This window comes from Phyllostomus discolor, chromosome X (genome assembly GCF_004126475.2).
Source record: "Phyllostomus discolor isolate MPI-MPIP mPhyDis1 chromosome X, mPhyDis1.pri.v3, whole genome shotgun sequence".
NCBI lineage: Eukaryota > Metazoa > Chordata > Mammalia > Chiroptera > Phyllostomidae > Phyllostomus > Phyllostomus discolor.
The window spans coordinates 3,672,803-3,697,231 of NC_050198.1; the positions used below are offsets into that span (position 1 = coordinate 3,672,803).

Below are 24,429 nucleotides of genomic sequence, written 5' to 3' on the forward strand. Positions count from 1 at the left end.
AACAGATGTCAGCTCTTTAATTAGGCAATAAAAATGGCAACTTGGCCGTGACACTGTAAGATCAAATTGTACGCCACCATGGATCTCTGGCATTAGGATTAATTTGACAGACTATATTTTTTTCTGATCATATTTTTACCGTGACTGAATGCGGGTGAGAGACGGAATCAAAAATCAAAGCCGGGATTCTCTTTTCCACCTTCGCTGATTACTCGCTGTGAGAGATTGAGACATGTATTGAACAAGCTTGCTTTTCTCTCCCAGAAAATGAGGATGGAGAGGACAGTGATATGCTCCACAGCGCTCAACCCAAAGGTTGACTGGAGCTACCGAAGGCTCCTGTCCCACGTGATGGAAGCACAAGTCCGGTGCCTGTGACCGACGGGCAGCTTTCATTTCACAGCTGCATTATCAGGGTTAATTACATTCTGTCTCCTAAATTAAATGCAAGGAAATTGTACCATACAGACCAGAAAAGCTTCTGTTCTGCTTTAGCGGTGGTCTCCGTGCATAGTGTGCGAAGGATTAAACATTGGCGCAAGCAGGTATGTGTGACAGACCATCCCACTTAAAGAAAGAAAAATCTCTTAGTATTTTCAGGTTGCCCTATGAATTATATTTTGCCTCTTTTCTATTAAAAACAACACTTGGTTGATTACAGTCATTAGTCATTTTTCTCCGCTGTAGAGGACTTCTCTATACATGTTCATAACCAATCTTCCTGGATTGGCTGCTAGACGAATGTCACAAACTCTCGGGGTCAGCCTACTGGCTAGCAATGGGGACGTATTTTAGTTAGTAAGTTGCCAGGTGGGAATGCCTTGTCCGTGAGGGATGGCAAGGGCATCTGAGCTGTAAGGACAGTTAGACAACCCTTACACAGTGACCCACTCTTCCTTGCTGGAGATAAATACCACGTAGAAAATAGCCCAGCCCTGGGTGGTGTGGCTCATTGGCCTGAGTGCTGGCCTGCGAACCAAAGGGTCGCTGGTTTGATTCCCAGTCAGGGCACATGCCTGGGTTGCAGGCCAGGTCCCCAGTAGGAGGCGTGAGAGAGGCAACTACACACTGATGTTACTCTCCCTCTCTTTCTCTCTCCCTTCCTCTGTCTAAAAATAAATAAATATTTTTTTACAAAAAAAAAACTATTAACAAAAAAAGAAAGGAAGAAAGAAAATGGCCCAGCCCATGAACAACTAGCTTCATGACACAGAAAATGGTATAGGTTTTGAATATAGACAAAACACATTATGGGACTAAAGTAAATAAATTCACGGCTTCATTTTCCATTTTGAAACTGATCTGAATATATAATTAATAAGAGGCCGACTCAAGGAAACTTGCCAGAGCTCTCAAAAATGCCAAAAACAGTATTAAAAGAACAACACTGGAAATGTCAGCATGATGCCAAAACTGAGCAATGAGCTGAATTTCACCATCTACTTGATCGGTTCAAGTATCTGCTGTTTATCTGGTGCCACAAAAACCTAAACCACTTGACTGGCTCCACTTCTTCACGATGTAAAGTCATGAGAATAATGAGCATTCTTCTTGCCCTAAGTAAAAATAAATCAAGAGTAATCTGGGTATCATCAGCTATCAGCTTTAAAAGACCCAACCTATTTTTTCCTTTTAGTTTGTTCTCTCTGTCTCTCTTTCTATCTGCTCTATCCAAGCCTTTGAGTATAGCAGAGACTATGAAAGGAATTTGAATTTATATATGGCTTGAATAACGTGTCAAGCAGCAGTAACTATGGGGCAGTTACCATATGCACAAAGACTCGTCACTGCCGGCATAGATACAAAAAACATCCCTGAGTCTTCACCTGGCAAGCACCTGTACTTTAGTCGGGTGGATAAAACATGCATCCATGAAGCAAACACTAAATTGTATGACACTATAAGTGCATTACAAAGTCCAAAGACAGGTAGGACCACTGGGCTCAAAGATAGAATAGGCAAAGTATCACTCTGGAAACGGAATTTGAGCTATTCCTTGAGACATGATCTGGAAATAAAGATATAGAAAAGGCAGGAAGAATTTCTATGCTGAGAGAAGAGCATAAGGATTTCTCAACCTTAATACAATGAACATTCAGCGCTTGGATAGTTCTTTGTCATGGGGGTTGTCTTATGCGTTGTCGGACATTCAGTAGTGTGCCTGGCCTCTACCCACGGGGAGCCAGGGGCAAAGCCCCACTCCCCAGTTAGGACAATGAAAAATATCTTCAGACATTGGGAATGTCCTATCGGGGCAATGTGACCCCCAACTGAGAACTACTGGAGTATACATTGACACCTGGCTTGGGGACGGTTGCCTTCTCAATCTCAGAATGTATGAAAGTCAGAATTATTGACGTTCAGCACTGCATAACATTGATCGTGGCCGCTGTCCTGTACATTATCAGATGGTTAGCAACATTTGTGACCTCAGCCTACCAGATTCCATTAGCACCTCCCCCTGGCTGTGACAACCCAAAATATCTGCAGGCGTTGCCAAGTGTCCCCTGGAGTGCAAAATGACATCTATCTGAGAACGACTGGGATTCTCAGTAGGAATGGATGCGGCTTCCTCAAGGTTAAGCAGGATTGCATAAACGAAGTACAAGGTTCGTGTTGGAGAAGAGTGGCGTTAAGACTGAATAACTAGGGTGGACACCCGCTGTGCAAGATCTTGGGTACCAGAGCTTGTCATGGGCAGCCAGAGTTGCTCTTAAGCAGGTGTGTCGCAAAATAAAATTGGTGTTTTAAATGTAATCGTGCAGAAGCAAAAGGATCAAGTGCCATGGAGAGAAACTGCATACAGGGGGATCAGTCAGGAAGGGTTATAATAACCAGGTGTAAGAGCTGATGGTCCCGGTTGCAGTGACATCTTTGGAATGGAGACAAGAGAGGAAACCCAAGCATGCTGTGCAGGAAGAAATGGTGAGACTTTGCAAGAGACTGAATATTAGAGATGAAGGCAAGGAAAGAACCAATGATGAAACTAGGGTTGCTAGTGGGAAGATTCCAGTGAGAGAAAATGAGGAAGGGGGGCATTTCAGGAGTTTGATTTTGCACATGCTAACTGCAGCCCTCCCGGAATTAACGCAGGAATGCTGGTGAGGGGTCAGGTCTCGGTGATGAGTTTGGGAGTGTTGGGAAAACAAAACCCTGAAATCTGTGTGGCTTCATACAGTGCAAACGTATGTCCCATTCAGATTACACTCCACGGAGGAACGGGTGGCCCTGGGCCTTTGTAGGACTCCTGACTCCTTCCATTTTATGGCACTGCCATCTTAAACAGGTGACATCCAAGGCGGCTGCAGAAGGGCTAAGTTCTAAGGACTTCATGGGAGATTTTGGAGGCTTTGATATGGTGTATACTACCTCCGTCCACATTCCGCTGGGGGGCCAAATGAAATGTTTGCTGGTGTCCCAGGAAGAGAAAACAGGATTTGTGAGAACCTGGCCAATCTCTCCCATAGGACACGCACATACACACACAAAGAAGAAGAAAACTGTAGGGGCAGATGAGTTCATTAAGGACATGAAGACTAAGAGTGAAGACTGAAAAAGTTCAAGGAACACAAAAACAATCAGAAGATCCAGCACAGGATTCAGAGATGTCGTTGCAAAGCTTGGAAGAGAGCCAGACCCGTGCAGAGTTGAGAGTGGCAAGACGAGGGGAGGTAAATTTCTGTAAGTGGGTGGGGGTGGTGGTGGTGTCTGCTCTTGCTAAGACTCTTGCTGTTGTAGTCAAAGAAATTCACAAATATTAGAAAAGGACTTCCACATCAATACCCCACCTCGAAACCATCATTAGCTTATTGTTAGCAGCATTCTGAAACTCAAACCCCTCTGTCTGGCCTCTGGCGATCTGTCCACACCTCCCCAGGCACTTCCCAGGGACCCAGCCTATCCTGGCCATCATTCCCGAGCCCATCCACTCTCTCTCATCTTCGTGGCTTTGCTTTTCAGGCCTCACGCACCCCTCAAAGGCCTGGCTTTTCTCAAGCCCTGAGTCAAATGCCGCACCATCCAAGCAATAAAGCCTTTTCTGATTTTCCCTGTCAACATCAACCTCCCCATATTCCATCAGCCTTTTGATCTTTCCCATGCTTGGGCACGTGGGACCATCCATTTCGTCACCTGACTTTCTCCCTCAATAGACCATGGGTTTCTCAAGCATGAAGCAGGGCCAGTGGGATGTACAGCCCCAGGAAAAACCAAATGACACTACGGTCTAGGTCAAGGGCTGGCAGACGTTTTTTGTAAAAGGCCACATAGTAAGTATTTTAGGCTTTGCAGGCCATATGGTCTCTGTCACAACCACTCAACTCTGCCATTGTAGTTCAAAAGCATCTGTAGACAATATGTAAATGAATGAGTATGGCTGTGTTCCAATAAAACTTTATTTATAAAACATATGGTGGTCCAGATTTGATCCCCAGGCCCTGACGTGCTGCTCCCTGACGTATGTGAATGACACTTCCTGGAGCACAGAGTGAATGGAGGGTAGTCTGGGAAGCCCTAGGAAGAACTAATGTGCATCTTAGTTATCCTTAGGTCCTAGGTCTTCTATCCTATCTCCCAGCACTTAGTACAGTGCCTTCCACATAGTAGGCTAGCAATGTTTATTTTTCCAAGTGAGATATGCCTGGGACTCAGTGAATCATAATAGCATTTGGAGAGCTTAATTACCTTTGAAAACTATTTTGCGAGACTGTAATAAAGGAATTCAGGAAGGCATCCTGTAAGCCTAAGAATCATAAAAAAGAATGTGACGGGGAAGATGTGAGCTGAAAACATCTAAGGATTAGCTGCCACAGAGAGAGAAGCTGACATCAGAGCTGGGTAAAAGCCACAAAAAGGCATTTCAATCCTGAGAGACTAGCACCAAGGGACATCACACCGTATGTAATAGATGTCTCACAACACCCTCTAAATCCATGTGAATAATGCATTTAATACCAGCACTTCAATGCTGGAAAGAGTCAGAAACCAACCAAAATGATTAAGAGACTGAAAGGATTCATTTATGAGCAGCTATAAAAGAAGCCCAATACGTGCTTGGCCTGCTGATGGCCAGAAAGAGATGGGGAAGCGGTTTACAAATGACTGAATGTGGTAGGCACCAGGAAGGGGAGGAATGATGGTCAGCTCTATTGGACTCAGCTTTCAGTATGGACCTATCTCAAGCATTGACAAATTCCTTTCATTATTGGGTCTTAAAACATTTATGGGCTATCTGAATAATATATAACTGGGAACACTGTGATTGGAAATGCTCTATTATTACAAGAGAACAGGATTGCTCCAGAAGAGCAAATACAAGACAGATGATTGCTTATTAAGGAAAGAAACATTCCAGGAATGCTAGGTATGCCGAGAGAACGGAAATGCGCTAATAGTCCACGGTTAAAAATATCAAATGTATGAAATGGTGGATAATGTGATATAGTGTAGAGTTGTTGAAATTAAGGCACGAAAATGGAAAGGTGGCCAGAACAAAAGGTGTTCTTTTGTTCCTTCCATCCTTCCATCACTCAAGCATTCATGTATCCATCCATCCTTCTGATCTGATGGTTACTAGCTATTTGCCAGGTCCTGCTCCGGTGATACAAAGAGTAATACTTCCCAGGGCCTGTCCAGAAAAAAAAAAACCTTACAGGTCTAGTGCTGGGGTCAGGGAAGCCTGTAGTCTAAAAAGGAACAGCAGATAGTTTCAACAGAAAGTGATAAGGGAGGAAAGCAAAGGGGCTTCTAACCCAGATGGGAGAAAGCACAATGGCTGGGGAGGCTTCTCAGGGGCGCTGGTTTGCGAGCCACGTCCTGAAGGATTCTGAGGAGCCTGTTAATCAGAAAGGATGAGAAGAGCATCCCACGTAGGAAGAACGATCATTGACAGGGTTGAAGATGACGAGGTGCTGGACCGCTTTGTCACAACTTATGTGGGACCGACAACTAGTTCAGATTGACTGAGACAGTGTAAGGAAGGTGGTAGCCTTAAACGTAATTGGAATATATTAGGAGTGTCAGTGATTTCTTTTTTTCCTTGTTGATTTTTTATCTCTTCCAATATGTATCCATTAACAAAATCACACTCATATGTAGCCAAATTGTAAATATTTCTGTAGCACTTACTCTGTTGTGCCAGATACTATTCTAAGCACTTGGCATATATTAAGTGATTTTCTCCATATAATCCTATAAGACAGGTACCATTATCCCACAGACAGATGAGGAAGGGGCCACGGGTAGGTTAACAATTGGCAAAGGTACAGAGACCATCAGGAACAGAGCAGTGTTTCTTACTGGGGCATCTCGCTCTGGAATCTCTGCTTTTACATCCTCTGTGCTGCTACTAACTCTCTAAGTCAAGAACCTATTTTCATAGCATTTATTCCCATAATCCCAGTCTACAAATTGATCTAATAAATAAGCATATAGTCAAATATTTGGGAGGAAGAATTTTCACAGCCCCCCAAAATAAAACTAAACATCACCTAAATGTCTTATAACACAGACTGATGAATCACGGCATGGGCCATTATGCAAGCACTGGAAATCATGGTTTAGAAGAAAGTTAAATGACATGGAAAATGCTCACTATAAAGGTCAAAGGGAAATGCAAGACACAAACTGTATAATCCCACTAAAGTGTTTGTGTGTGTCCAGAAAGGAAATTCACTAGCCGGCTGGGGTCCAATTCCAATCTTAGCTCGACCACTTATTAACTCTGTGACCTTGGATAATAATTTAACCCCTCTGTAACCCAGTTTCCTCGTCAGAAAATGGGAACAATACAACTGTTGTGAATGTTAGACAATTAATACACATAAAGTGTTTAAAATACTGGTTGGCAAGAACTCAGTGTTAGCCACCCCCAAAATAGGAAAATCTATTTAAAAATTAGAACTAGTTAGTACACATTCAGCTGGCAGTTTGATAAGCATCCTTTGTAGTCTGGGGTCCAGTATATTCCAACTTCATCTATTTTCCCCCTTATATTTAAAGAAAGAATTGGAAGTTAAGCGAGACAAGGAGCACTTTCCATTGCAAGTAAAAAGTATTTGTCTTGAAGGTCTGCTTTATTAAATTACAAGGTGTGTTAAATCCTCAACCAGCCAGGTACCTTCCCCAAGGCTCGAGCCCTGATGCTTTATTTGGTTCGATGTTCTTGAATAGTGATAGTCTCAAACCATTTAAGAAAAGTGTTTCCGTGCCAGTCAGGGTCAACAGGCCAATGAAAATTAAAAATTGGTTTTTGAAGGGCCAAAGATCAGACATAGTTTCTTTCTCATCCACGTTTTGGAATGATCATAATTATGTCTGTTTTTAAATGTTAAGGGCAAAAACAACAAGAAAATGAGCAGTTCCAAGCATGGTGGCCACTCTATTTTACCTTGAAGCTTTGTTTTCATTTCTCTTTTCTTCACTGTGGGAATTCTTGTAGTCCCTCTATGGACTGTTCTCAGGGAGGAGGCTCCACTGAGAGAGATGGAACCCAGCTCAGGACACTGGCAGGGGTGGGGGGAACCTGTGGCGGTGCGTGCATGCAACTTTCCCAGCTCTGCCCAGCATCTGCAAATGAGGTTCTTCTGCTGCTCACAACATTGTGGTGGATACTGGCCAGCAGTATCCATCCCTGCTGTGGATGCTCATCGAAACACGAGAAAAACATACACAGGGACAACCAAGTCCTGTGGGGAAATAGGGACAGAATGGCCACTCTCTCTAGTGAAGAGCACCCCATCTTTTCACCTAAGCAGGCTTTTATTCTTGAATACAAATACCGTTTGCAAATTACAAGTAGTTAGCTTTGAAAGGCGCTGGCAGATCTCTTGCTGGGGTCCTAAGCCAGAGTTTTTGGGGTTTTACCATTTAAAAAGACTACAGGACTTAAAAACTTAGTTTTGTTTCCTCCCTGTGCCTTCATATTTTAAAGAGCATCCTCCAGCAAGCAGATCTTCACAGGGTCTTTTATATTTTATGTCTCAGGCCTGATTACCCCGGGGGTCCGCTGACTCTGGTCTGGACTGCACTGTCCCTGTTATTTCCGCAGGTCTGAGTCGGGCAGAGGAGACAAAAGCAGCTGGGAGACTTGGAATTCTCAAGGACTCAGGCTTTGGCAAAGCCAAGGGGGCAGGGTCGATGTCGATCACCCTGTCATTTCCACAGCCCCCTGAGTCTCTTCCCTTAGGGCATGCCCATGTGATCGCGTCTGTCTTAGATTCATTCTCTTTCCTAGAGAATTGTTACCCATCATTGACTGCCAATCATGCAAAGGGAGCCAGGCATTAGACCAGGTAGCGTTCATGCCAGGGAAATAAGTTTTTGTCTCCTTAGCGTCTCCTGTTTCAGAGGCCTCTTACTCAGCCATAGTCACAGGCGGTTGCAGATTCCTAAGACCAGGCAGGGCGGACCTCAACACATTACGATTACGAACAGGGTTTCTGCACCAGCTTTCACGGCGCCTCTCTCTGTCTCTCGTAGGTCTCCTATGTCAAAGCCATTGACATCTGGATGGCAGTGTGCCTTCTGTTTGTGTTCGCCGCCCTGCTGGAGTACGCGGCAGTGAACTTTGTCTCCAGGCAGCACAAGGAGTTCCTGCGGCTCCGAAGACGACAGAAGAGGCAGAACAAGGTACAGTCGAGCCTCAAGCAGACAGTCAGGTTGCACTTGAGGTGGCGGGGCAGACAACGTAATTCAGGAAACAGAGCAAGAAGCCAAGCTTCATTTTTGCCCTGACCTGTCCCAGTCTGTTGCATTACTGCTCAGGCTAGTCCTTTACAATTGGGCCAGGGTCGCCACACTTAGCAAATACAAATACAGGGCACACTGCTAAACTTGAACTCCAAATAACCCTATTTAGTATATGTATGTCCCCAATATTGCACAGGACATACTTATATTAATAAATTATTTGTTGTTTATCTGAAGTTCAAATGTAACTGAGAGCCCTGTGTTTTATCTGACAACTCTAATTGCAGATATGTACTCAATCTGACAACATTACTTTAAAATCCTGTTGTTTTGAACATTGATAATTGGTATGTGTGTGCATGTGTAACTTCGTGCGCATAACTCACTTGATTAACTTTTTCATCAATTGCTCTGGCTTTATGTAAATAGGGCCCCCACCCATGTTGACTGCAACTTGATAAATCCAATCAGTCGGATCTTACTGTCTCAACTTAAACATTAATGCACAAACCCGAACTTTATACTATCCCAGAGGCTTAAGGCTTGAAACACGTGGCTCAAAATCTCCAGTTCACTGGTTCCCAAACAACTTGCCTGCACATTCAATTAGCCTGGGGATCTTTCAAAAGTCCCAGGCCTTGCCCCCGCTCCATACCAATTCAATCCCAGTCCTGGGAGAGAGCACAGGAGTCAGTATTTCTGAAGCTCCCTCCCCCCAGGCAGTTGCAGTGTGTGGTCACCTTTGAGACGCAGCACTGCTCTGGTTGATAAGCCAAGTTCCTACAGGAAACCAGAAGGCTCGCATTTGTTCTCAGTTTCAGATTCTGGCACACAAACATGCCCCTTGATACGGAGAATGCTGGTGCTGGTAATAATATTGCTAGAGAACTAAAGTTAAATGTTTATATACAGGAGATAAGAGATATATTTCAAAATCCTTCCCCCTCCACAAGTCAGTAAGTTAAACCTGCCGGTAAAGCCATAGTTATAAGCTACCCTGTCAGAGCAAAACCAAAGATGTTTCATTGTCCAGTTTAATGCTTCCAGATAGAAATGTAACACTGAGAACCTGCTGTGGTTTAGATTTCTTACACTGAGGGGCTTATATGTTTTATGAGCTCACTGTGTCCTGGCTACATGTGCAAATGTCCCCTGCACGTCCTCTGGGCCGGTATCCTGCTGGTTGCCCTGCTTTTTTCTCTTTCCTGCCTCTTAGGACTCTTCTGTCCCGCCACAACCTAAGGAACACACAAACGCACGCGCACGCATGCACACACACTGTCATTGCTACGCACCGCATGCACACACACTGTCATTGCTACGCACTGTTGAATAGCAAGCCATGCCCAGTCTCCTCCTCCCTGCCTCCCTGTGGGTGATAACCATTTCTTCCACCTCATCCCCAGGAATCAGGCATAAAGTGACACAAGTTTAAGGTCATTGTGCTACCCAGGAAATCTTACTAGAATGTGAGGCCATTTCAGCACATAAACTGTATTCCCAGAACTCCCTGGCATAACATAGCAGGTGGCCACTGATTGCCTGTTCTTCTACACCAGAGAGAGAAAATGAGTTTCATTTTGCTTCTCAAGTCTGAATAATTGGAATGCTGTGGGGAGGATTCCTAGGCTGGATCTGTACCTAAGCCTGTCATAAGAATCACCTGGAGTGCTTGTTAAAAGTACACATTCTCGTGTTCCACCCCAAACCTTACGAATCAGAGTCTGCAGAGAGGCCGCTGTGAATTACTGAAGTGTTTCTCACACGCATCCCGGTGAGCCTTATTGTGATACAGTAAGTGTGGGGAAACCCGGGCGGTGCTACAGCAGGGAGTAGCAAATGAGAAAGACAAAGGAGTAGAAAATGAGGCTAAGTTCAGACTCATACAGGAGACCAGTATAAAGGAATGAATTTTATTCTGATCAAATCCACCGGGTAGTTTCAACATCGCAAGTGTCGGGCTGTTGCATGGATAGTCTGTGAGGTCAACCACAGCAGCGGCAGATCAGTGAGAAGCTATGGTACAAATACAGGTGAGAGACGCTGCTGGCTTCGACTATGACATTGATCATGAGAATGGAGCTGAGTGGTTAGATTCAAGATTCATTCATTCATTCCACAAATACTTGCTTCCTACTGTGTGCCAAGCACTGTCTGCAGCCTGAGAACACATTGTTGAACGGGACAGACGAAGAGCAATGCCTGGATGAAACTTACATGCTAGCAGTTCATCCTTTGGAGGGAAAGCCAGTAGGTCAAGCTGGTGCATTTGATGTGGGAAGGTGAGGAAAAGAAGAATATGGCTCAGATATCGGGCGTAAGCAACGGGGTGCACGGGGTTACTATTGAAGAGGGGGACTATTATGACAAAGCAGATTTGGGGTAGAACTCAAAATTCGTATTTTGATGCTGTTGAATTTAGAGGCCTAGCAGACATGCCAGTAGAGTTGGCAAGTAATTAGATATACGCGGCATCTCTGAGGGGTTTCCCTTTAATGCCTGCCACTAACAGCCACCTCAAGCATCCACCTTGCTCCTCATCATGATGCCTGGGCGCTATCATTTCACTGTCCTCCGTCCTCAAACCCAGCCCCATTGGAACCTTCAGGTCAGTCGCCTTCAGCACTGATTTCTCCTATCACCGCTGTTATCTACGCACCTACAGCCACGCTCCTTATTAGTTCATGACTTCAGCACCTTTTTCACAATCAATCCAACACTCCGATTAATGTTACCTTTCCTGGAAGGGCTTCAACATCCATAGAAATAACTGACCCCATCCTTGGCTTTCCCAATTCCTGGGCTGGCTTGCTGTCAATGTTCCCTCTATTCGACCTTAGTCATGGACCCATATGGTTGGAGTCACTGCTTTGTTTTCTGAGAAGATCGAGAAACCCAAGCTGATGTGTTTTATATGGAGATGTTCTTGATTTTGACTGCGCTTCTCAAACTGGCTATTCAAAATGAAGTTTAATTAACAAAGGTAAGACTTGAGGGTGAGGTGGGGAGCAAAACAAATCAGGCTCGACCTTTGCAGTCAGGGTGGTTATTGTCATTGACGATTCAAGTTCGAAAAAAAGAGCAGGAGACATTTCCAATTGTCTACCCCTTAGGAAATGGCATCTTTCTCTCAAAGGTAGCGCTTTTCAAGTTTTCTGAGTCTGAAGCATGGTAAGAAAAACAAAAGGGGAGCAAGAGCTAGCTGACTTCGCTTGAGTGCGTACCATATAGCACGCGCTGTTCCAGGCTCTTCCCATTCGAGCCACTGATTTCATTCCCGCAACTCTGTGAGCAGTGCGGTCCCACAGCCTCACTTGCCGTGAAGAGTCCTGGTTTCGGTGTTTTCCTATTGCCCTGTGTGAGTTAGCATAAAATAACCGGAGGTGGGTGTGGCGTCCGCCACTCTGTACACCTGGGTTCTGCCATGGTGTGATCTTCTGGGGCGGGGTGAGCATGTTCAGTGCAGCACGTGCTAGCGTCTGGAAAATCACCATCATTACCCCTGCCCTCCTTTTCTTGGCTCTTTCCAGAAGCAATGTCATAACTGGCACTCTTTCCAAAATAGCTCAAAGGAAAGGGGCTTGCTGATAAAACACAGTGCACTCAGACACAAGAGGCTGGGGAGAAATGATTCCTTTTCTTGGTCTCTGTCAATGGTCGGACTCCCCTGTCCTGCTGGCCACTTGGGGTACCAGTTTTGGTCCGTAACACGGCATGCAAAATCCATGAGGCTACTAGGCCACCACTTGGTGGGGACAGGGAAAAAAATGTGGAGAATTTCATGAACATGAAACAAAAAAAGGCAGAATGTTCTTGCTGTTGAATATCTGAATGTTCATGATTGAATGGTTTTGTTATCTTACACGGTATAAATGTATAACCATTTTATTATTTGATAATGCCTTTTTAATTTTTGCAACACTTAACATTATAAAGCTGTTAGTGCCACTTCCCACTATCAAAATTGTCTTTGTTGGGATCAATTAAGTGGCCATCCTGCCAATAAGGAAGGCAGTGTTCTTATCTCCATCTCATAGATGAGGAAACGAAAGCAAGGCGAGGTTAAGTAAAATGTTCAAAAGTCACACATGCAGCTGTCTGGCTCCAGCATCCCTGACTTGAACCGCTGCTGCGCAGAGGTTACATTTCACATCTCACATTAGGATGCATTCTCTCATTCCCTCTCTCTCTCTCTCTCTCTCTCTCTCTGATCCTCCCTCCCTCTCTCTTTCTCTCTCTCTCTCTCTCTCTCACACACACACACACACACACACACACACACACACACACGAGACACCTCTAATGCACTCTAATATTTTCTAATCTGTTTTTTTAATGCTGGTCATCAGGGATGAGATTAGGGTAAGGCAAGTGAGGTAAGTCACACAAGTGCAGGGGCAGATCCCGTTTTTATTAAAATGGCAACTTTGTTCACCATGGATTTTTGCATTAACAATAACTTTTTAAATACTGCATTAAAATATTTATCTACAGTAGTGGTATTTTGGCATCTCCTTAAATGTTGTACCTGAGGCTTTACTCACCTTGCCCTAGTTCCGGCCCAGCTGCTCATGGACCACTAAATTTTCGCAGACCCTAATAGGCTGTGGCCTCAGTTAAAAAAAACACCACCACCGCCAGTGAAAACAAGTCATCTATTTAATTTTCCACTGGGGAACTGATCCCTGCAATGCACTACAGGTTGATTCTTTAAATGGCATTAGTAAAACCAAGAGCAGATGATTTCTGCAAGTGACATTAGCATTAAGATTTATTCAAGGAAGGTATTCCTTGAGAAAACACCCGAGGTTACACTTACTTGCATGGGAAGAGTGCCTGGTATTCACTGAACAATCAAATTATTAAATGAAGTCGCTTTCAAGGAAGGACTCGGTCATTTGCCACTCAGCGTATTTGCTTTATCTTTCCTACATCTCTAAAAGCAGTCACTGTCAATCTCACCCAAGCGGAGCTTCTCAGAAACAACCCCAGATCATTACTGACAGAACTTGCAGGTCCCTATGGCCAAGGTAACCCCAGTTCATTAGAAGCTCATGCCCCAGGTCTATGTGGTAAACACTATTTTTATGTTACCTGGTCAGCTCCAATAAGCGGTTCTCACACCATGTGAGGCTATGACAACTTCCGCACAAGAACTGTAAAGACCCACGTGCATTGCTCCCTTTCCTCTTACATCTGGCCGCACCCGGTCTGGCTCCTGGCAGGGTGCCTGGTTTCAGAGGTTCCCAGCTGCCCACACAGCCCTTCTTTGTTTCCAGTGACTAATCAGACATTGTGGCTTAAGAACATGGTTATGACTTTTAGGCCGTCGGATGACGAGCCGCCTTTTAAAGAGAATGATGTTCACACGCTGTTTAGACTTCGTCCTCCCTAGGAAGAAAATCACCGAATTAGGCAACAGGGCAAGAAAGGGAGGCCCTGAGCACAATGTCTCGGGCAATGCCAACGTGGCAAAGAAGGAATTCAGTACTCATTGTTTCCTTCATTTTCTCTGCCTTCCCCATCCTTGTGTATCCTTTGACTCTGAGTTAAACTGTTAATTCCTCAAAGGAGAATTTCCTGATCCCACACAGGGCTGAAATAATCCCACTCTTCCAAGCACTCACAGTTCCCGATTTGTTCCTTTTTATAACATGCATCACTTCCACCCATTTCTTGGGCATGAATACAGGATTAAGATGGGAGTGGGAGATATTTAGGACACTTTACCCTATTAATGCCTGAATCCTGTTTTCAACCGATCATCTTCCCATTGACCGACTGGAGGGAAATAAACTTACAAGGACCATGAACTACCTTATTTTTAGCCAGGTGTCAGCCTCAAATCCCAATGCAATGGCCCAGGAGGGGACCAACCTCGAAGAAGCCCTTGTGCCTCCACTTGATTGGTCCCAAAGCCCTGCACTATCTATTTCCTTCCCGAAGTTCCAAGGGTCTTAGATCTTCCCTTGGCAAGAGAACACCAGGCCTGACTGAGGAAGGGCAAAGGACAAGGACTCAAGGCAAATGGTCACGGGGAAGTGGCTTCTTTAAATCAATGGGGTCCTGGAGTGGTCCCAGTTAGACTGGCACTGCTTTTCCTTAGGGGTACAAATCTCCTCCTCTCCTCCTGACACATCCTCCCAAATATTCCAGGATGGTGAGCTAGCAGGTCTTCTCAAATCTTCTGAGATAAATAGATCTAGTCCTTCCTATGATATGGCTTACAGCGCCTGAGCACGCTGGTCACCCTTTCTCTAGTTTGCTCATGAGGATCTTCAAGTCTGAGTCACATAATCGGAAAAATAGTTACATGATCAACACGTAACACAGAAGAGCAATAATATCCCCTCTCTTTGTGTGCACTTTTTAATAGAGCATTAAATTACAGTAGTGCTTTTAACTAGTCATATTCCCCTATTGGCTCATTTTGACCTTGCTAATGCTTGTTAATTTCCCAAGTCTTTTTGTCCTATTATTAATACAAATAGCTATCAGGTTATCTCCTTTTGATTATGTGCTTGGGTTTTTTTCTAAACTAAAAAAAAAAAGTGCTATATGTTTTCCTGTAAAATTTCCCCTCATTGTATTTCGCCCATTTTTCTAGATTGTGTTAAGCTTTTCGATACTGATTTAGAAAATCACTAGCTTTGTAGCACTGACAAATAGGTGTCCACACCCTTCAGCCAAAGGCCACAAGAAACAAGCCTGTGTGTAGTTAAACAAGTTGGGTTTACTGCTCTTCGCAGTGTGGGAGAAAGCACGCCACGGGGAGCCGTGGAGACGGTGCCTCGGTAAACTGGGTGAGTTGAGAGACAGCAGGGGATCACTCTGGACTAGATGCTGTCAGCAAGCAGGGTAAATTCTATGACTGGGCATCTCAACAAATCTTATCTATAACAGGACAGACTAGATGGACTAAGGATACAACTATAATTGGGCCCTGGCCACGTGTCTTTTAGTTGGAGCATCGTCCCCATACACCAAAAGGTTGTGGTTTGATTCCCAGTCAGGGCACATACCTAGGTTGTGGGTTCGATCCCCAGTCAGGACACATACGGGAGGCAACCAATCAACATTTCTGTCTCACACTGACGTTTCTTTCTTCTCTCTCTCTCTCTCTCTCTCTCTCTCCAACACACACACTCCCTTTTTAAAATCAATAAACATATCCTCGGATGAGGATCCAAAAAACCAAAAAACCTGAAATTGGTAAGTCAGCAGCACTCATTTTGACCAAAAGGAGGATGTGTAGTGTTTTGTGAATGGCACTGTGGCTTTCTTTTCGCCTGTGCTTAAGACGAAATTAGGAAGTGGCCTTGCTGTGTTTCCCTTTCTCATGGTCTCAGATTAACCTTGTCTGAGGTTGGTATACTGAGAGAGAGCTTGAAACTTTGGACTTGTGGTGCGTGCTTCCTAAAATGATGGGCTAAGCTGCAAACCTTCAAATGGAGGCTCTATAATTCACCAGTTCTGTGTCCTTGGCAGGTTACTTAAAAAAAAAATTTCTCTGTGCCTCACTTTTCCCATCTGTAGAACGGAGTCAACAGCATTCACCTCATAGGATTGTGGTCAGAATAAAATGTATCCCATGGGTAAAGGTCTTAAAAGATGCCTGGCACATGGACATTTCTATGTGTACTGAGTGCTCGTTTCAGTATCTACTTTTTTGACCACAAAGGTATGTAGCAGGCTCTGGTCATAAAGCTGTTGCTCAATTTATTGGGGGACATGATCTACAAATTAAAATCAAATATCATAGAATAGCTGCAAAAGGCTGCCGACATACTCCCTAATTTTACCCCTCTTCCTTTCACCAAGAGAAATGAGATTGCACAACGAGATGTGACCCGTGTACAACTATTTTTATAATCATAGCATGGAAATCATGAGTTTGTGCCTTTACTCTACAGGGTCTAAACAAGAAAAGTGGAAAGAATTAGGGACAAGCTGAAATCTTCCATTTTCCCTCCCACTGATTTCTGGCTTTGGCTGATCTACATATTAAGTACGAGGGCACTTTCCCCAAAAGTCGAGAACCCATTAAGATCCTTCCAAGTCCATTAGAATGTAAACTGACTGTGAAAGAAGGCTGTTGAAACGCAGGCGTCACTACCACTAAGCCTAATCAACCAAACAGATCTAAGCAAATGAGGAACCCACTGAACTATAATCAAAGGAGGGTCAACCTTGGAGAATCTTGCTTCAGGTTTCTCCCTTTTTTCTCCTCTTCTCCACAAGGCTTAGAGCGACGGTTCTCAACCCCGGGTGATTCTGCCCAACGAGGAACATGAAGCAAGACGTAGGTTTGGTTGTCACGTCTAAGGGGAGGTGCTACCACTCAGCATCCTGCAATGCACAGGATTGTGCACTGCACAAAGAATCATCCCGCCCTAACTGTTCAGAGTGCTCCCAAGGAGAAAACGCCAGTTTCTAACATTGTTAGGCTACATTGCTCAATATGAAGGTGTCTTCCTTATTTTGTTCCTTGTATGCAAATTGTGTCTGCCTTGCCACCGTCTGGCCACTAAGCCAAGGGCAAGCTTTCGGTTCTGCTAACCTCACTCACGGTCAATGCCAATGCCGGCATGACTCATAGAGAGGTAGGGCCCACTGGGTGATGGCCAGCCATCTCTCCCTTACCTTAGGAAAAGGCAAACTCTGTCCAGCAGCCTATTTTTGAACATCGGATTCATGTATTTAAATTCACACCCAATTGAGTAGAAACAAAAACTAAATCTGATTGGTTTCCTTCATGAAGTAAAGACGTAAGCCGTACGGATGCACACACCACATGCCCTACCCGAGATCTCTGCTGCATACTTTCATGCATGGAATAAGGCAGAGCCCACATCTGGGAAATGTTAGGATCAGACTCTGAATTAATACCCAGATTCTGGGAGATGAAGATGCTTATATGCGGGTAGGACAAAATGAAGTTCTTTATCACACCTGTCTAGAGAAGATACTGTGGTGTGAAGAGTCATAATAAAAGCTTGTTTTTAGGATTAACACGTAAACGTGGGTGATGAACAGGCGCACACAATGATGTTTAGTATTAAAGAACATGGGAAGGCCGTAGGATGGTGTTAAACAAAGAGCACAACAACTTTGTCCATTCCAGAAGGAATCCAGGAGGAATTTTCTATATCGGGCTTCTTATCAGTATTGGGAGGGTGCCTATAAGAATTCTTCTCAGTTAGTCTAGCAATAAAGCACAGGAACTGAGGACCACCAGCAACAAAAGCACCTGCCCAGGTGCAGGCTGCAACAGTCCATGGACTGGCATTGACGGATGGACTACATCTTGGTCATTCCACTCTAGATCAGTACTTCTGAAACTGGTGCATGGGGGAATCACGTGGAGGCCTCGGTAAAACATGCACTTGTGGGCCCCGGCCCGAGAAAGTCTGACCCAGTGAGCCAGCCCCTGCAACTTGACTTTTCCACCAAGCACGTGCCAGCTGATGCTGATGCTGCTAGTCCAGAGAAAATGCACTTGGAATAGCGAGGGTCCAGCGGACTCCTAAAATGGCTTTTTGTAAAAACGGTGCTCTGATTACTTCATACCTCTGCTACTAATGCGTCCATAGTCATGCCGAGGGCATTCACTGCAGTGATTCCATGGTGGGCAACTAGCCACTGAAAGATTCACCGCCAGAAAAGAAGGTACTCTATAAAGACACTTCGAGACTGGACATCTCTCCAGATCTTTTTCCTTGTCCTTAGAAAGGAATCTCTATAACATCCGTGATTTTAGCTTTCTTCCCCCTCTCTTTCAGGAAGAATACAGTGAAACAGAATAGGCTCTCTTTTGTCATTTAGAATGTTTTCACATTGCGCCGCGTGTTTGAACAAGGTATTTAAAGAGGGTCTCATAGAACATTAATTCAGATAACAACTGCTTCATCAGCAAGCAGGAGGTCGGCGAGCTTGTAACTTCTTCCCCAGCGACGTGTCGGCATGTTTGTTTCTTGTCTTAAAGGTTGAGGGGTTTAGAGGAGTCTAGAACAGACTTGTGCGGATTAGGAATTTGCACTTAATTGTGAAAGCCGGCAAAAATAAATAAATGTCGTGGCACGCTGTAATTTCCCTACAGCACCAGGGTTGGAGAGCTGGTGCCTGTCAGGGACGCAGGGGCCTGCAATGTGTTTAAGGCGTTTTTCTTCCAAGCGTGTTCCACTTTGCTAGGTGTTAGGATGGACTGTTATTTTGGGGCTCGCGATATGGAATGCTCCTTTTGCAACATGCAGAGAGATTTGCCGAGGCAGCCTTGCAAATGAAATCCCTGTCTTTTCTGTGTTTCTCTTCAATTCCTCCTTTCATCTCGAGCAACTTCCCATTACCTCTATTTTCTTTACTACCCTCCTTCCTGCTAGATTGTACTTTTCTGTCTCTCATTTTCACCTTTTCGTAATTTTCTCTTTCCCTTGCCCCCAATCGGATGTCTTCAGACAATCTCATTTTATTGACTCCTTCATTCATTCATAGACTTAGTGTAAATGTTCTGCATACCTACTACAAGGCATCCACAATAGCTTTAGCTCTTGGGATGCTCCCAGGCCGGGAAAGAGAGACTAATAAGCAGACACATTTTCTAAGTACATATGACATGCACGGTGTTAGAGGCCATAGGAGCACTATGGCAACACAGCGGAGGGCCCCCCTGGTAGGTACCGTTGATGTCCAACCTACACCCTTGTGGCATTCATTGTTTCCATATCTAGTCACAGCTTCCTACTACAAGCTGCGCTCTGCCTTGGTGTGGGGAGAAAGACAGGGTCTTCCTCAGGCCCCGAAGCATGCTCAGGTTTTGCAGGGCAAGCTGGAAATACTGAAGATTGCTCCAAGTTCAGCCAAGTGCCAATAATAGCTGGGAGCTGGGGATAAATATTCCAGCCCCTCTGGCCCTCTGAGGCACGTTCTGTGTTGACTCCCAGTGGTCCCCAGTGGGACCGGGATGGAGCCTGAGTCACCCACACTATAACCTGCTTACTATTGCACCTTGAATTGGTGTTCTGTCCTTGCCTCACTTTCCCAGCCCTTTACCGGTGCCTCCTGAGATCACCTCCCAAAGAAACTATTGGCACTCAACTCCTTGTGTCATGGCCTTTCAGAAAAAGCCAACTGATACGAGCACCAGGCCAACATCTGGGCTCCCTAAGAGTTGAGTAACAAGACGGGAGGCTGGAGCGCTAGGCAAGAAAAGGCTCCGCATCACACCAAGGAGGCTGGACTTCCTTCTCAGGGCAATGAGAGACTCGTGAGGGCTTTTACACTGGGAGGCTAGCACAGTCAGATCTGCATTACGGAGAAAAACATCCATCCAGTGGCGCACTGTAAAGAGTGAGTCAGAGCAGGACCGCAGGCAGGAAGAACAGGAAAAGGTTCTCGCTGAAATCCAAGCCAGAGATGATGAGGGCCTGAGAGGTACCAAGTAAATGATTTCCACAAAATTGAGAAAACAAAATCAATAGGGTACGCACTGATGGACTAGAGAGAGTCTAAGGGGGAAGAATCTTAACAGAACTTTCGGGAGTCTGGCTTCATCAGGAAGGGAAATGTCACGCCGTGGGGTGAAGACCGGCTGGGAGGGGTGCGGATACTGAGTTCAGTGAGGGATAAACAGGAGCGGGAGACATGGAGGTGAAGGTGTCCATGAGGTCATCTAGAGATCAGGACAGGGGAGGGGCTGGGCAGGCATATTGGCGGTGCATCGGGATACAGATAGAGGCTGAAGCTATGTATGTGGAGGCGATTACCCAGGAGAAATACAAAGCGGGAGAAGAGAAGGAAGGGAGGTGGGGACAAGAAGGAGGCTGAGGACAAAGCCCTGTGGGTAGCAGCACATCAGAGACAGGCAGGGGGCAGGAGAAGACCGGGACTGCATGAGCACTCAGAAGCCAGAAGAAATACAGCCAGGACAGGTTCACAATGTCTAAAGATGCAGAGTTCAAAGAAGGTCAAAGCGAAGAGGTTGCCATGGCTTTTAGGAACTCAGGATGTTGGCGACCTCCACAACAACAGGGTCAGTGGAGAGACGGAGGCAGACACAAGATATTGGGGAGATCAGAGGTGAAAGGGAAGTGAGGATTCAGGGTAATCAACTTCCCCAACAAAAAGAGAGAGAAGTGACTGAACACATACATAGACCATGCATTTGGTTTACGCTTGTTTTTAATGAGAGACCTGAGGAGGAGCACTTCAATGCTGATGACAGGGAATGAAGGAAGAAATAAGGAGAGAGGATGTTCTGACATGGGCAAGCAGGATGGTGAAGAAGTCCACACTGCATGGCATCTCATGTTTTCTGGGACAGAGGAAACATGTTCATTTTCAAAGAGTAAATAAGAAAGTGACGGAGCAGAAAGTCTGGAAACAGTGGGAAAGGCTCGAAACAGTGGCGGATCGGGAAATGCATCACCAGGAGCCCACGGGAGTTTTCCTAACAGCCTCTGTGCCCAGCCGAGGGGGAGGTCCAATCTGCTAGGGCCATCAGTGTGTGGGACTGAGGCTTTCCAGAGGGGTCAGCAACCTCAAACAAGAACAAAGTGGTGGCTTCCGGAACTTGATCCAGCAGGACCACGTGAGGTAAAAATGTGGAGCCCCTTGGGGAAAAATCAAGAGTCCCAAGATGACCACAGCAGAGCACTACACCAAGAGCAAGACCCTTCTGAGCATGAGCTCATGAGCACAGGTCACGTGCCCATGGAGGATGAGGGTGTCGCCAGACAGAACGGACAAAAGGACAAAAGTAGGGCTCATGGGATGGTCTGGGGGTGGGGCTTAGAGAAATGAATAATACTGTAAAGAGGAGAAGAATGAGAATGAAAAGAGAACATTTTATTTTTTTATTTTTTTATAATATTCTTTACCTTGCTTTATTTTATTTTTTTTAGATTTTATTTTTTAGAGAGGGAAGGGAGGGAGAAAGAGAGAGGGAGCGAAACATTAATGTGTGGTTGCTGGGGGCCGTGGCCTGCAACCCAGGCATGTACCCTGACTGGGCATCGAACCTGTGACACTTTGGTTCGCAGCCCGTGCTCAATCCACTGAGGAAAAGAGAACATTTTATATAGAAATGAAAATGTGACCAATAAAATACAATAGCAACCCCTCCCCCACTTATTTTTTTCCAATAAAACAGTTACCTCAGGCCTTGAGTATCAATGGTCCTGTATATTTCTCTAATTCTCAAACTTAGCCGAAGTTCTAGGTTTGGCCTGCACATAGACCATTTTTGCTCTAGAGGGAATTCAATATTAAAATGAAAAGAAAAATCGGTATCAACTGACCTTTCGTTGTTATTTGTTAGGCTAGGATAGACAGACTCACAGACGAATGAGGGTTAAGTGATGCCCAAGGATGTCGCACCAGAGAACTGACCGTTCGTCTGGGTCTTGCGACAGGACTGGGATTGGACAGATGACAAGGGGGCGAGGAGGGTGTTCAGGCTCAGGGAACAGTCATGCAGAGGTCCAGAAGCAACAAACAGCGCGGTGCTTCCAGGGCACTGTCAAGAGTTGGGTCTGGCGGGGAGCGGAGGACAGGTGGCAGTGAGGCCCAAGAGGAAGAAAGACGTCCATTGTTCATGAGGTGGGAGCCACCGCAAGGTTTTAAAGACACTACAATCAGGATGGGACTGTAGAACTATCCCTCTGTGTAGAGAGGGTCAGATTGAAACGAGGCACCAGATCCGGAAAACGCTGCTTCAAGCATTGCTATTGAAGCACACTTTTCATTCTATGATTAGTCTACACCAACCTGAAAGTACCTCCCCTGCCCCGGAGGCATAGATCATTATGAACACACGCTAGTGCATCTTTCTGTAATTTTGCTGGAATTACCTTTCCAAATCTGGGATACATACCAAGACCTTAGCAAAGCTTGTCAAACAATCATAAATGCAAAAAATGCCTTTGTGGTTTGAATTAATTTGCAATAACAAATGCTTCTCATCATTGTGATAGCATCACCACAACTTTTGGTGCCTTGAAAGAAGACCAATGTATTATCTACCATTCTGAAGGTCAGATATCCGATACGGGCCTCCCTGGGCAAAAATCAAGGTGTCGTCAAGGTTATATTGCTTGCGGAGGCTTGTGGGAGTTCCTGGGATTCGGGGGCTGATCAAGGAAAAAGATATACTCACCAGAGGCAGGACCACACAACAAGCTGTGCGGGATGGGCTTGTCCAGGGTTGAGATGTCACAGCGTGAGATGGTCCACAGGCTTACAGCAAGGAGCTACCAGCCAGAAGGGAAGAGAGTACCAGAAAGGGGACTTACTGTGTAGGTGGCGTTGCTCAGCAGCGTGCGGGATGTCTGTGTCCGAAAGCTCCAAAGGGCGGCAGCAGCTTGAGGTCTTATAATCACCGGTAGCAGATGCTGGGCATAGTTGCATAAGGTATGCAAAGCAGGCAGGCTGTAGATGGCTAAAATACGCTTGTTCGGGCCACTTTAAAAATGATCCAACATGTACAGCTTCACTTTGGTGCCAGCAGGCTTTTGAGCTAACGGGTCTCAGCCTGCAGTGAAGAAATAAACAACCAATACGCAGTGGTCACCTCTGTGGCATGCCCGTCACAGGGTCCTAGGGGAGAATCTGATTTCTTGTCTTTTCCCATGGCTAGCGGCCACCCACAGCCCTTGACTTACAGCCCCCTTCCTCCCTCTTCGAAGCAGGCACTGTTGCGTCTCTCTGACCCTTCTTCCATAGTCGGGTCTCCCTCTGACCACAGCTGAGAAAGGGTCTGCACTTACAGAGCATATGATTACACTCGAGCTCACCTGGATAATCCAGGGCCCTCTCTCCTTCTCCAGTTCCTTACCTTACTTACATCGGCCAACTCCCTTGGCCCTGTTAAGTGACCTATTCACAGGTTCCAGGAATTAGGACACGGATATCTTTGGTAGCCATTCTTCTGACAACCACACACAGCAACGGCCTCCTGGGACCACCTGAGAGGCTCTGCAAGCCACTCTAGTAGTGCGCTGCATGCCAACTTCAGGCAGGCGGGAAGTGCCAGCCGGTGGATGCCCCAGGAGTGACCCTCAACCACCGAGAGCTAGGGGGTTGGTGGCCTAATAATGCCCCGCGCCCTCTCAGCCCTTGGTAGGTCAAGTGCGAGTCTCAGAGATCTGAGCCGTATTTGCCAATCCGCAGATCACCCACACACCCTGTACCGACTTCCCTACTTTCCCTGTCCCACCGCCTGGCTCCCTCACAGCGCTTCTGATACTGCCTTCCAAACTACTTGCTCTCCGATCTCCTCATCTTGGGGTTGCTTTACAAAGAACAGAAGCAAACTAAGGTGCAATGCCTGCTGGGCCAAGAGCCTGATGTCCATCACAGTCCCGTTTAGCCCCTTCCTCTGCCTCCTCCCCAAATACCAAACAGATCCCACGGTACCTTTGTGCCCAAAGTGTGGAGAAAGAGGGCTAAGGATACAGAAGGAGCAGCAAGTGCCATCCTTGAAGGCAAAATAGTCCCTTCTCTGAATTACAGATAGACCACAGGTGGCAAACACAAGGCCCGTGGGCCCAATCCGGCTCTCCACCTTGTTTTATCCCGCCCAGCACCTTGTATCTACCTGGAAACAATGCTGAGCTCTTGCTTAACTGTTAAGGAGTAGTTACATTTATACAGTCCTAACATTACATTTGGCCCTTTGAAGGCAACTGAGAGTCTGATGTGGCCCCCGGTGCAAATGGGTTTGACACCCCTGAGATAAACGATTGA

At 45.6% G+C, this 24,429-nt stretch overlaps 1 protein-coding gene across 4 annotated transcripts in view; it reads left to right on the forward strand.

Moving 5' to 3' along the window:
- Nucleotides 1-24,429, forward strand: part of GLRA2 (glycine receptor alpha 2) — a 177,690-nt gene that overhangs the window by 130,448 nt on the left and 22,813 nt on the right. For all 4 annotated transcript variants that reach the window (XM_028522962.2, XM_028522961.2, XM_036016453.1 and 1 more), the window contains one exon: nt 8,479-8,628. In XM_028522962.2, the coding sequence (XP_028378763.1) occupies nt 8,479-8,628 (150 nt within the window). The remainder of the gene's footprint in view (nt 1-8,478; nt 8,629-24,429) is intronic.